The sequence below is a fragment of the Camponotus vicinus genome, unplaced genomic scaffold (assembly GCF_025532165.1).
Source record: "Camponotus vicinus isolate PSW18456_S1 unplaced genomic scaffold, iyCamVici1.0 SCAF_13, whole genome shotgun sequence".
Classification (NCBI taxonomy): Eukaryota; Metazoa; Arthropoda; class Insecta; order Hymenoptera; family Formicidae; genus Camponotus; species Camponotus vicinus.
The window spans coordinates 15,518,353-15,531,966 of record NW_028141949.1 but is presented as its reverse complement, the minus strand read 5'-3'; the positions used below and the strand labels follow the sequence as shown (position 1 = coordinate 15,531,966).

The 13,614-nt window shown below is 27.4% G+C and overlaps 1 protein-coding gene and 1 pseudogene across 1 annotated transcript; one reads left to right on the top strand and one right to left on the bottom strand.

Moving 5' to 3' along the window:
- Positions 1 to 5,154: 5,154 nt before the first annotated feature.
- On the bottom strand, positions 5,155 to 10,654 carry LOC145964612 (calaxin-like). The gene is made up of 4 exons (XM_083087587.1): positions 10,313 to 10,654; positions 9,722 to 9,839; positions 9,192 to 9,445; positions 5,155 to 5,415 (listed from the first exon to the last, which is right to left on the bottom strand). The coding sequence occupies exons 1-4, from the start codon at positions 10,621 to 10,623 to the stop codon at positions 5,193 to 5,195; spliced, it is 906 nt and encodes a 301-aa protein (XP_082943713.1). The 5' UTR covers positions 10,624 to 10,654; the 3' UTR covers positions 5,155 to 5,192.
- On the top strand, positions 5,525 to 8,265 carry LOC145964597 (F-box only protein 21-like; annotated as a pseudogene).
- Positions 10,655 to 13,614: the final 2,960 nt, after the last annotated feature.

The window sequence follows — 13,614 nt, the reverse complement described above, 5'->3', positions numbered from 1 at the left end:
TATGCAATAACCCACCGCCGAGGAGCTCGCGCGATATCGAGTCGGAAATTAAAAAAACTGCGCTCTCGCCAACCGCTCTCGTGCAACCTCTAGCGATAGTTTAATTCGCGTAATCGCTTCGTGATAAGTTTGGACTGTCCGCATATAGGCAATCAGTCAGCTGTCGCACGCGTTCGATATAACGCATTGGAGTGGATCGTGAATCAACTCCGTATACAAGCATGACTATTATTTTCTGCGTCTTTTCACACTGTTACGGTTATTTATTTGTGACGAAGATCGAATTAACACCTGCGCCATTTAATTTAATTCGCCTCAATCGCTTGTTATCTTTATATTCTAATATTTTCGACTTGAGGCAACTTCATTATTATTGTTATAAATTAATACACGGACAATTGCAATCAGTTGTGCAAACAGTTTATTGATGATCTTTACTTTTGAACGTTTCATTTTGCATATTATTGTTTTATAGCTGTTACTTCAACAGAATGTTACAATAGTGTAATAAATTTATTTCCTGCCTTTTATTATTTTCATTTTCATATTTATAAATTTTTGATAAGTATCTATAAGAAAGCAAATAATTTTTAATAATTATCTTTTCATTATAATATCACATCAATTATTGCTAGTTTTCCTCAAATAAAATATACATGAAATAGTGATTTTTTAATAGTGATTCATTTTTAATAACGATTCATGATCAATCAATAAGTATACCATTTTATAATATTTTCATTTATTTTTATTTTAGTTAATTTTATGTTATTATCTTTTATTTTATCTACATTAAAAAATAACAACGCAATTTTATCAAATTTCCAATATTTTATTTTTTACCAGCATTATAATTTATTGATTACATTAGAATTTGTTTTATAAAAGCATGTTATATATCTATAGAATTTTAGACTGAATTTTGTAGTGACAGACACAATATATATATTTTCCTCAAGTGATACAACACAATTCTGTAATTATATTATATTACTATATTATTAAGTTAATTTTATGTAAAGCTTCTCATGGCTGTGTGAATCTGTAAAATAAATGTACATTAATTGTGTGGAATTTTTTAAATATTTTATATACATTTTACGTCTACATATTCTTTATATATTTTTATTGAGACTTGTCTGTATAAGATTATTTCTAATCATCAAATAGCATTCTGTCATAAATTCTTCGATCATTATCTTTTGATTTTTTGAAAATAATGTTAAAAGTTGAAAGTAATGTTTGAGAATAATATAAAATATTATTCTCAAACTAAGCGTTTCATTATAAAAATATTTTTACTATAAATAGATATAACTATTAATAATATAATGAATATTAAATATTAAATGAATATATTAATATAATTAGTATTAAATATTAAATGAATATATTAATTATTAACATATGGAATAGAATTTTTTGTTTTTTAAACCATCATATATTTTATGAATATGTGTGCGGAAAAAGTTTTAAACTTTTATTTAAGAAAATATGACCAAAAGTTGATAAATGTTTTGTGTATCATTTATGGTTGCATGTATAAAACTGATCAAAGTGTAAAGGCATAAAATATGTTCCAGTTGTCATCTACGGTTAATTGATTTTCACGCATAAAAGTTATCAAGATAATAAAATTAATTTTACGAAAAATGCTCCCTAGATACGTACAACATTCATTGGAACTAAAAACGTTGTATATAATTTTTTTATAATTACTGTTACACGTATTATATAATTGTATATTTATTCTAATCTTTAATACAGTTTTGATTATATATATTTCTTGAATATCTAAATACTTACTCCGTGATTAGAATTAGATACAACGTTTGACAACGGCAAACTTTTGTTAGGCTGTCCTAATTATAATCATCATTAATATCAATCATGTGGCTTTTGCTATTAGAACCTTTTCCGATTAATCGATCGCTGACCTCTAATTTCGTTTCAGATAGCCGCCTATGCAAGTTTGCATCTTTCACATTATCAACGAAACGAAAATAATTATTGGATTTTAACAGATCATTATCAATGCGAGTATTTTGATTTGCAATTGAACGACGTATTCTGATATTAATGAATGAATTATCTTGAAGTTCCTTTGGTTTTTCCACATTAAATTTGTTTATGTTTTTAGAATCTTGTAAATCCTGCGTACTACTCGAATTTGTGCTTTGATATTCTGTAGTTGATAATATTTGCGATACATCAGATTCCAAGTGATTGAGTGGCCTCTCAATTGCAAAATCTTTCAAAAATTCATTTGTTTCGTTTCTTTGAGATAAATTCCTCGAAATCGAATTTAATGGTTCATTTGTATAATTCGTTCTTATCTTATCCTTTTCAAATGTTTCTGGCTTTATTACTTCAACATTAATAGGAGCAGATTGGCTATCGCTGTTCTCTGCTTTTGAATTATCCGTGTTTATTGATAAATTATTTTCCGTTGTTTTATTAATTGTTTGAGATGCATCAGTTGACTCATTTACGTCATTTCTTGAAGTGTCATTTAAATTTTGATTATTATGTATTAGATTATCATCAAATTTATCTCCTACTTGTTTAACATTCCTAATTTTTTGATCAAAATTTGCAGGATTTTGCTCGACAACTTTCAAAAGTTCGTTTGTAACATTTTCAGATTGTGAAATAATATGATTTAGTAAATTATTATCGTTCTTTGCATTTTCCATTTCTGGTAAAATTTTAATCATAAATTCTACGAAATGTTTCGCATTTGATAAAATCTGATTCACTATAGGTAAATTATTTATTTGTGGATTTAAATTATTTTTATAATTTGTAATTGTAATTGAATCAAGGAACCTCGGACTTACACCATTGTTTTTATCTAGCTGTTTTTGTGTATTCTGTGACCATTGGTTAGGTTGATTCACATTTTCGTGTAAATCATTCATAATTTTTGTACTCTCAACATTTTTTGATAGATCTACACCAAACAATCGTTGACTCACTTCAGGCTTCGATTCTTGCACATTTTCTGATTCTGGAAACAACTTATTCACAGTAAAGTTATTTTCAGTTAAATCATTCATAATCGTTGCACTTGAAATGTTTGTTATTAAATTGATTGGATTAAATAATCTTTCACTAATACCATCTATTGTTACATTTTGAGAATTTTGTTCAAAACTAAATTCATCTGCACTTGACGAATTGCTTGTTGTATATAAATTAACTGATTTTTGCGAAGTATCAGGATTATAGACATCGTAATTACGTCTGACAACATCAGACTCATTTTGAATATTTACAAGCATTGGAATTAAATTGCTTGCCTTTGAATTACGTGCAACAACATTAGTGTCTTCTTGGAAATTATTTGGATTATACAGTCCCTGTGATTGCGTAGAATTGAGAAGAGTTGTTTGATTTTGATCCAAATTTTCTAGTAAAACTCGGTCATTATTTTTTATTTCAGAATCAATGGTGAACGAATGATTCTGGATTTCGTCTTGACTCTTGTCAGGCCGTTCTAGATTTGGATGTAATAGTTGAGTTATGGGAATTTCAGTTATCGAAGATGATAAATTATCATTGCGCCCATTACAATCATGATCTCTATCAGTTTCGTTTCTCAAATGCATTAAACGATTTGCAGTATGCACCGCCATTTGTAGAAAAAGCTTCAGAATATTTTCATTTTGTGCAACCGAATCTGGATCATACCGCAAATTACTCCAATCAATATTCGACGGCAAAGAATAAACCTAACAAAAAGAAATAACCTATTGCAAAAAATTTACGTAAGAATGTGTGTCTATAAAAATTATTATATATTATAAAAAAATTATTGCCATAATATTGTATCTTAAAAATATTTGTTTATGACTAAATTGAACCAATGAGCAAGAAAAGTACACGATCAAAAACAGCAAGAATAAGGGAAGAAGACACATGTTGTACTTGTTTGCAAATTTCAGAAAACCTAGATTATCATCCTTCATTTGTTGCTTTATTTCTATCATAATTATTACGAAAAATTATTTTTTTGTCAATATCATTCTGCACTGAACTGCAAGGACTCAAAGATCCATCATGAAGATAAATTATAATTGAATGATACAATTTTTTATGTGTTAAAATAAGATATATTATTATTTATGGCAAAATATTAATTTTAATTAAGTTCAAGCTAAAGAACTATTTAAATTTCTTATTTAATTTTATTTACCACAAGGATCAACGCGTTAATAATGATCAAAACGGAGTTGCTTGGCCACATTTTACCATTTACTGCAATGACATAAACGCAACTGCCTTAAATATGATCGCATAATTAATATTGAGTATTCCCGATTGTTATCCGGTTTTAACGACTGTCATATCGCATTTGTATGCGTCTTCATGCATATCAGACTTCGTTGTTACTATTTAAGCTTTTACAGCAGCTCTTTTTTGTCCGCATGTAATTTCCTACAGATCGTTTAGATTGATAATTAAAATAACGTTTATCAAGCAGCACTTTATTACCCAGGAATGATTTCATGACATGATTCCTAAGATAACATTTGAACTTTAAATAAAGTAATGTTAATAATTTATGATGTAAAATTTTAGGATTAAAATTTTAGCGCATAATTTTCATTAATTTCCTATCCGTTAAATAATAATTTAATCATTATTAAAAAAAATTATTAATATTTCAATTAATATAATTTTATAATAATTTTATTAAATAATTAAAATAATTTTATTAATATTTTAATTGAAAAAGAATTATTATCTCTACATAATTATATATTACTTTTGATAACTTATCACACAAATGGTTAACTATCGTCTATATTCCATTGACCATTAATTACGATAACAAGTTCCCGAGATAAGTGGCAAGAATATAATATTTTAAACATGACGTTACGACAATTCCATATTTTCTGCTCAATTACACATATAAGAATTCAATTGGATTGATTTGTTTTTACTATGCTTTTGTACCTTATAATTATTCTTACATTTATAAATATATAATTATTACTTTAAATAATAGTTTAAGGAAAAAAATATAATATATGTATAATTTACATATCTTACAAGAAAATGACTATTGTCGGGACTATTAAAATTGTCCCATATTGTGAATTAAATGTATATATATATATATATATATATATATTAAATGAAACATTTATTAAAGAAATTTAGAGAAGATGTTGTGCATATCTTCAGGGTTGAAGCGTCGCCAAGAAGCCTGCGCAGTTTTCTTCCGTAGGCAAACATTGCCCGAATGCTTCTAGTAATAACGGTTCTTCCTTGATCGCCATTTCGTAGTCACGGAATGATATTTTGCCATCGTGATCGACATCGAGCTTCTTTAAGGCCAGTTCCGATAAATCTTTCACTCCTTCGTCTGGGTCCTCTTCACCAGGTTGCTTTATCAGACAATTTCTATAAATATACGAATAAATGTTCATATATATATATATATATATATATATAGTGTAGTTTAAATTTAAAATTGATAAAGATTATATATTATATATTTTTCTGCATATTTATGTTTTCTACGTAAAGAGACAAGAAGATTGATTTTTTTAATTGATACTTTGAATATTTCAAAAAACGTATTTCTCTGAAAATTTATTATTGATGCAATAGCACCGTTTGATGTGATTTTCAAAAGTGTATTAAAGTATTTTTTGTTCTAATTTTAGGTGGCCTTCTGCGAAGAAACTTTGTGACAAGATATTCAAGGAAAATGAGCAAAAGGAATATGAAAAGAACGAACAGAAGAATAAAAAAAGTTTAAACTTTATGAAAACAGGCATTAATTGTGCGAGACAATTACGGAATTACGTGTCTCAAATAATTCGTAATCATTACTATTACTTCAATGCTTCAATAGATAATTTCACAAATTTTAAACAAATATTTTATTTGGATAAACATTTAAATGAAATAATTTGTAGGCCTGATAATTTTGTGAATAATTCTTTCTTTATGGATGAGATTAAAAGCTTGCTTGCCCAATCTCCACGGTAGGTACAAAATTAAATTGTTTTCAATATATATATATATATATATATATATATATATAACATGTATATAAATGATATCTATAAATTAATATACATATATATATATATATGTATATATTTTTCAGAAGAGCGGGTTGCAATCCAACGGAAAGATGTTGCAATATGAAATTGTTTCACTATCTGAGGCAATGTTTGGCGAGAGAGAAGTGGGTAAGATTTAGAAAACAATCTCACTGAGAGCAGCTTTTGGAACGTGGTGCTACTATTTTAGCACAATGGTTCCAACACCAAAAGGATGTATTTTATTCGTTCGTAAAAACGTCACTAGATAATATCGCATTAGAAGTATTGAATTGCCTCAGAGAAAAACATCCCGACCATTCGATATTTTCAACGATTGCTGAAAATTTTGCCTACTGGAAAAACAACAACATCAACGATAATCATTGGAATGAAATGGAAGGAACGCAGATTATGGATGCACTCGAGGAATATATATTTGACAAATTAAACTTCAGACCAAACAAATCGAGAAACACAGATTTGGAATACATGTGTATAGATAATGTAAGTTATTAAAGATTTATATTATAATACATTGAAATTAAGTCCAATTATGTCTTAAACATGATCATATATTCGTATTATTATGTTAAAAGCACTCCTTCTCTCTCTTTTTCTTTCTAATTAATTTATTGTATTGTAATTACTGACACAGGTCTTAGAAAATAAATATGGCCAAGAAATAGTTTTATTAATAATATATCACAGTATGGCGAGGAGACTTGGCTTACGTTGCGATGTAAGAAAGTTGCCAGAGTACTTCCGTATATGTATATTTTGGAAACCAAAATAGTAAGTATAATATTAGATTAATAGTTATCCGAGTTTTTCGGTATTTTCTTCTTATCATACATACACACGCACACATATGTAATTTGCTTTATTGTTTATAGTGCTACGAGTAATTAGAAGATGTAAGATGTTTTAACATAAGTTTTAACACATTCCCGGATTGCCTCGTCGAGCAACAGTGTTCTGAAGAACCTTTTGCGGTAACAGCTAAAGAGATATTACTCATATGATATGATTTTTCTATAAATTTAACTCTAATTAATTTATTAAACTTGTAACACCTTGACAAAAATATGTGCCAATGAAATACTTTATATAGGCAGAAAAATATACAATTTCTCCTTTTCTGTCTGTAATAGGAGCTCTGTTCACATGTTACATCTTTCTTTTCAGATACTGCTGGAGATGCTAGAAATACTTATGAATTTGGAATGGTGTAATAACACTTTAATGGTTATGCCGCAGGAAATAGCTTTTGCATACGTCTGGAGTACGAATTTAAAAGAGGTATTTAAGCATTATACATACCATATATTAATATATAATAATAATAAAAAATCTCTGACATTTCTCTCTGATAACACATACAATTATATATAAATTATAATTATTTATAATTTAATTAGCTGTAATCGAAAGGCTTTCTACAAAATTCCATTTTTAGAAATTACCTGACAAGAGATATCATTAACATCTGATTTTACATTTTCCAGCTCAGTTTTCACGTTAATGAAATAGAACAATCAAATATAAGACCAAAGGAAGTAAAATTTGCGGTTGGAATGGTCGTAATACATAATAAAAAAAAATTTAATCAATGCAAATAGTTCTGCCGGCGTGAGAGTCGGATGGCACCGATATGAAGACAGACATAATGTTAAATTCTCCGTAAACAAATTAACGGATTCTGTTTTGCCATTAAAGATCTGTAGCAATTTTAGTAGTACAAAGCGGCAAGCACATTACATAATCCTTACCGAAAATAACGAAATGTGTTACATCGAAGAGAGTATGAATATCATTTTAAATTTTTATTTTAAATTACATTTATTTATTGTATGAACTCGTCTCTTTATATATAACATAAAATCAGGACATTTTATTTTATTTAGATTTAATTTAGATATTTTAGATGTTCATTCTTTTTATACTTTAGTCTTTAATTATTATTTTATTTATATAATCTTATTCGATCTATATATGTTATTTAGTTCACCATATATTAATTTATTTTTTACTTTTTACATTAGATGCTATAACTAAAACAACGCCGAAATGGATCGATAATAACGAAATAGGGCGCTACTTTTGTAAATTTGAAAACACGCATTATGTGCCAAACGAAATGCTGGCGAGATATTACCCGCAAGGTATCGCTATAACTGCAACAATATCTGACGATTAAATAAAAATATATAAATTGTATAATGTGTATAATATTTAGAATATATAAAACTTTCGTTAAATATTATGTTATATAAAACTTTTGACAAATGTTATATTAAAACACCAAGAATCTCTCACCTATTATTAAATTAAAATATAATAAAAATTATGAAATTGCGCAAAATAAACAATGTAATTCTAAAATATTACAATTATATGTACAATTGTTTTATTTAAAAAAGTTGTCATATAAAGATACTTGAAATCTGGAGAGTTACATATGAATACGTTTGCAATGTGAGAGAAGCATAAAATGTTATATCATAGAAATATATATCGTTAAATTGAGAATTTTCATCAAGGCTTTCATATTTAAATAGAACGGATAATACGTAATATGATCGCTTCTAAATACACTCAATCAAGACTAACGAGATATTAATAATCTTTTCTTCTGTGAGATTGAGGCAACGCGCGCGGTAGACAAGATCATTGATCAAATAGAAGTTTTTGCGCCTGATAATCAGTCAATATTCGTCTGATATCTATAATCATGAAAAAGGAAGCAGGAAATGCTAATAAGGAAGCAATACTGATCCTCCTAACAAGTTACTAATGCTTCGAAACTTACCATGAAGAAAATAAGAAATCAGTGACTATTAATAAACATAAGTAAAATAAAGCTTACTAATCAATGACGAATTTAATCTTTAACGTTTTCAATAGGTCTTATTTTTATTAAAAAATCAGTGACAAACCTAATCGGCATAAATAAAATAAATCTTATTAATCGATGAATAATTTAATCAACCAATGTTTTAATAAAATAGATTTTATTTTTTTACCTTTGTAAGTTTTTCTAATGGGATAACATTGCTTTTTGTTAAATTAATAAATATATACATATATATATATTCTAATGAGATAAGATTTTGATTATCTTACTTGAGTAATTGAAATATTTCGTCCTTTGTGATATATCCATCGTTGTTCAAATCATATACACGGAAGCAGAAAGTGATCCTGTCACGCAGACTGCCTCGCAAAAACACGTCAAGTCCCATAATCCAAGGCTCTAATCGAATAACACCCTCGATTTCTCGATCCCAACAACAAAACAGGCGCTCCACTAAAATGTCTTCTGTGATCACGTGAAATGTATTGTGAAGAAGTTCTCGGAAAATGTTCCTGTCGATTCCCTGAAATAATAATGAAAATTAAATATTTTTTAATATCATTTTATAGTAATTGCAAATATAATATGTTTTTATATACTAATAATTTAAACATTTTATTAATTTTTAATCAATAAATTATTATAAAATTAATAAATTATTATATTTAATTAATAAATTATTAATATAATAATAAATATTTAGTTTATAATATGTCTATTAAAATATTTAGTTCATATTACGTTTATTAAATGATTAGTTCACATTTCGTTAATTAAGTCTCGATAATAATATAATTACCTCGATAACTGGCCTTGATTGTGGCCTTCTACCAATGGATATCGATTGTTCAATTTGTTGTTGATTGGAATTGGTAGTTAATTTCTTGTAAAGTTTGCAGAGATTATCTAACTCCACTCTAACAAACCAAGCATACATTAAATGACAATTTAATAGTTATAATAGATAATAATGAAATAATGTTTATTTTCAATTTTTATATAAAATTGTACTATTAAATTATTATAATGTATAGTAGAGTTTAATTCTCATTTGTGTAAACGATCTAATTTTACATTAATTCATTTTTTTTATAAATTCTTATGTGTATTCTTCTATAAATTCTCCATGTTTCTTATAAATTTCCTTTCCTCTCAAAAGTAAATCTTTCGTAATTGAATTTTTCAGTTTTTATTACGCAAATAATTACGTTTTTTATTTTGATATAATTACGATTATATACTTGTCATGAGTACGAAAGAAGATAAATGCAATTGACAATTAAAATGACTCGAAAATGCGACTGATAATCAAAATAAGGTACTTGAAAATTAATCACACGACTGTATGCTAGAATTATTGTGGCAGTGGACGCATTGTTAATCAACTCGCCTGGAAAACCTCGTCTTTTTTTTAAGAGACTCGATCACTTTGACGATGTACGCGGAGTTTCTCGCGCCCCCGCTCTCCGGCATCCTTCTGCGACGTCTCCTCCTCGGCGACTCGCCCTTGCCGGATGCGGCGCAATTCTGCCGTTTTGAGTTGACGGATGCCTTGCGACCGCTCGTCAGGAATAGGGAGACACTCTTCATGAGCGTCGCGCCTGCACGAATGCTTATATTGGGTGCATGCTCGGCGCCGACGCCGACGCCGACGCCCGACCGGTCTCCTCCTGTCGACGTGGTGCTTCGTCGCTCGGACATGCCGGTTCAATGACTGAAAGTTTCAAACTGATTGGTATTTTAATTCAGATTTTTTAAATGCACTGTTAGAGACTTATAATAATAGATTAATTTCTGTCAGAAGAAGTAAAATAATTATGCAATATTTTTAAAAATATATACATCCTTTCACATGTATTTATTTACTCAAGAGAAAAATAAATAGCACTGGTTGATTTAGAATATTGGATTATTTAGATAATTGTATTTTGTTTTTTAAATATGTGTAATAAAATTAAGAATAGCGTATAATTTTATAATATCGCTGAAATAGTAATAACAATGTGTATAGTTTGTATATTCAATTAGAAAATAAAATGTTGTACTAAAATAGTAATAAATAATAATCATGCATATATTGATATTTGATATTGAGTATTTGTAGACAAGCCCGAGATTTCTTTCTGCTCGCAAGTTGCACGTATACATTAAATGGAGCAATTACATTGCGATTATAATAAAAATGTAAATCTGTTTAATAGAAATAGAAAAAAAGGCATGAAAATAGAAACCGTTACCATGAACCGCTATAGCCGTTCCAGTCGATTAATCGATAAGAAATAAATCACAGAAATAGCCTTTTTTATTAAATTAATCAATAACCGAAAATTATGAACTGTCAATCAAAGCTGATTTGATTCATCAAAAGATTGCTTCTCTTTCTCTTTTTCTTTTTCTCTCTTTCTCTTTCTCTCTTTTTCTGCCATGTCCAACCAAATTATTGTTATTTACGATCACATTTGCGTAATTCTCTTGTTAGTTGATTTTACTGGTGAAGCTTATGTACATTTTCGTGGCATGAATAATATATTCTAATGAACTTAAATCGCGCATTTATATGCGCGTAACTTGGACTGCGTGCACGAAGAAAGTAAATGCGATTTGCATTTATAGAGAAAAAAAATTATTAAGATTTATGATATAAAGTGCAATGTATTATAATTTACATATTGTACATATAAAAAGTTAATTCATAATTTTTTAAATAAAATTATGTCTTAAATATATATACTAAAGAGATATTATATTTTATTCTGAAACAATAATAGTATATTTAGTGTTTATTTTTCACCCTGAATATTCTAAAATATTATATTTTATTCAGGATAAAATATTATTTAATATTATATTGTGTATCTTAAATATCTTAATATTTTACTCTAAATATTATATATTAAAACCACTATTGTAAAGAGTTCATGTCTTACTGTCATTTTGTGAGATAAAATGTAAAAACTTTTCTCATTAGATAATGAATATAACTCACGCCGCAAGTTGTGTTTAAAACTCGTGCATTATTTTGAATTTGTTTCAGTCGAACACGCAGTGCCAGGTAGAACACGAAAAACCGACAAACTTTGAAGCATATAAGCATACTTCTTTTCACCTTAATTTCTACAATTTATTTATATATTTATAATTATTTTGACAATTTTACAAAAACATATGTTTTATACATATTGGTATTTAATTTAAAAATAATACAATTTTAGAACTTTAATGTCAAGTGTTTATATTTTAATATATTTATTTAATATATTTATATTTCAATAATTACTTTTAAACATAAAATTTATTTATGCGAATAGAGTAATAAAATGCTTGAAACATGAGATACAATTCTTTAAAAGAGCCATTATTTGGAGTAATGCATGTCTTATCTTCGAATAATCATTTCTAACAACGTGCATGCATCGAGAATCGCTCCCGCAAACGCAAAGAGACAATTCATAGCACACGGAAGTGCAATTTTGAAAGCATAATTTTAATCTTGCTAAAATTCCTACGATTTCCTTGCATTACATATGATTCATCTCTATTTACTATATCATTTTTACATGTATACAATTATACTTTTTATTTAAAAAAAAAAAATGTTTCACCAAAGACAATTATGATATAAAAGTTATGGTAAAAAGTAAATTCTTATTTATTTTCTTTTTCTCACACATTAATTATAAATTATAAATAAATTTTAAAGAAAGTTTAATAGCTTTGTGTAACTTTATTTTAGGATTCGGGTTTATACAGAAGGAGAACTATGATAGTATACGAAATCGTGTGGTGATAATGATCGACACTTCTATTCCTAAAAGCTATGGATTCCCTCAATTTAACTTTTCCAACTTCCACCAACGAGATTGCATGCATGTAAATCTCGATTTAATCTTTAAACGAGTCAAGAATATACCATCATACATATATATGATAATTCCCGATATAACGGTTAATTTGTCAGATTCTAAAGAATTTCTTGTCAGAGGAATCGTTCTGTTTTATTATTGAAACACTCAAAGATTTTTAGAAAATTTTTAGAAATTATATAAAAAAGAAAATCGATTATATATGTATATACATTTTAATAAACACATATCTACAATACTTTAGGAATATTATATTATCACTTATAATTATTACTATCAAGATATATTTTTTTATTATTTTTATTTATAGACATTAACTATAAATGCAAAGTTATCTGGTTTATAATAAAATTAAACAAAATATTTAATGCTACATTAAAATACAATAACAAATAATCATCAATAGCAATTGCACACTTAATTATTCGAAAGAATATTATTACTAATAATTTATCACTGCAATCAAAGACACAAAAGATTTTCTGTTCTCATTATCTTTCCCGTGTAATTCGAGATGTTGGAATTTGGCTAAAGATTATTAAAATGAATTCATTGTCTTTTGTTTGTGTAGTATGTGTTTAATATGATGGGTACGTTCGATTAAATTGGAAAAACTTACCGAATAATGACAAAGGACTTTTTCCGTCGCGATGAGGACTTTGTTGTTAGAGGCGACTACATTTTATCGATCAAACATGTCGAATAGCGAGATTGAAAAAACATTTTAACGTAATATCTAGCAACAGATCGGATTAACATATATTGTACAGATGACAAATCTTTATTATTTAACGACACACAAACCGCTATAATAAAATTAAACAATTTG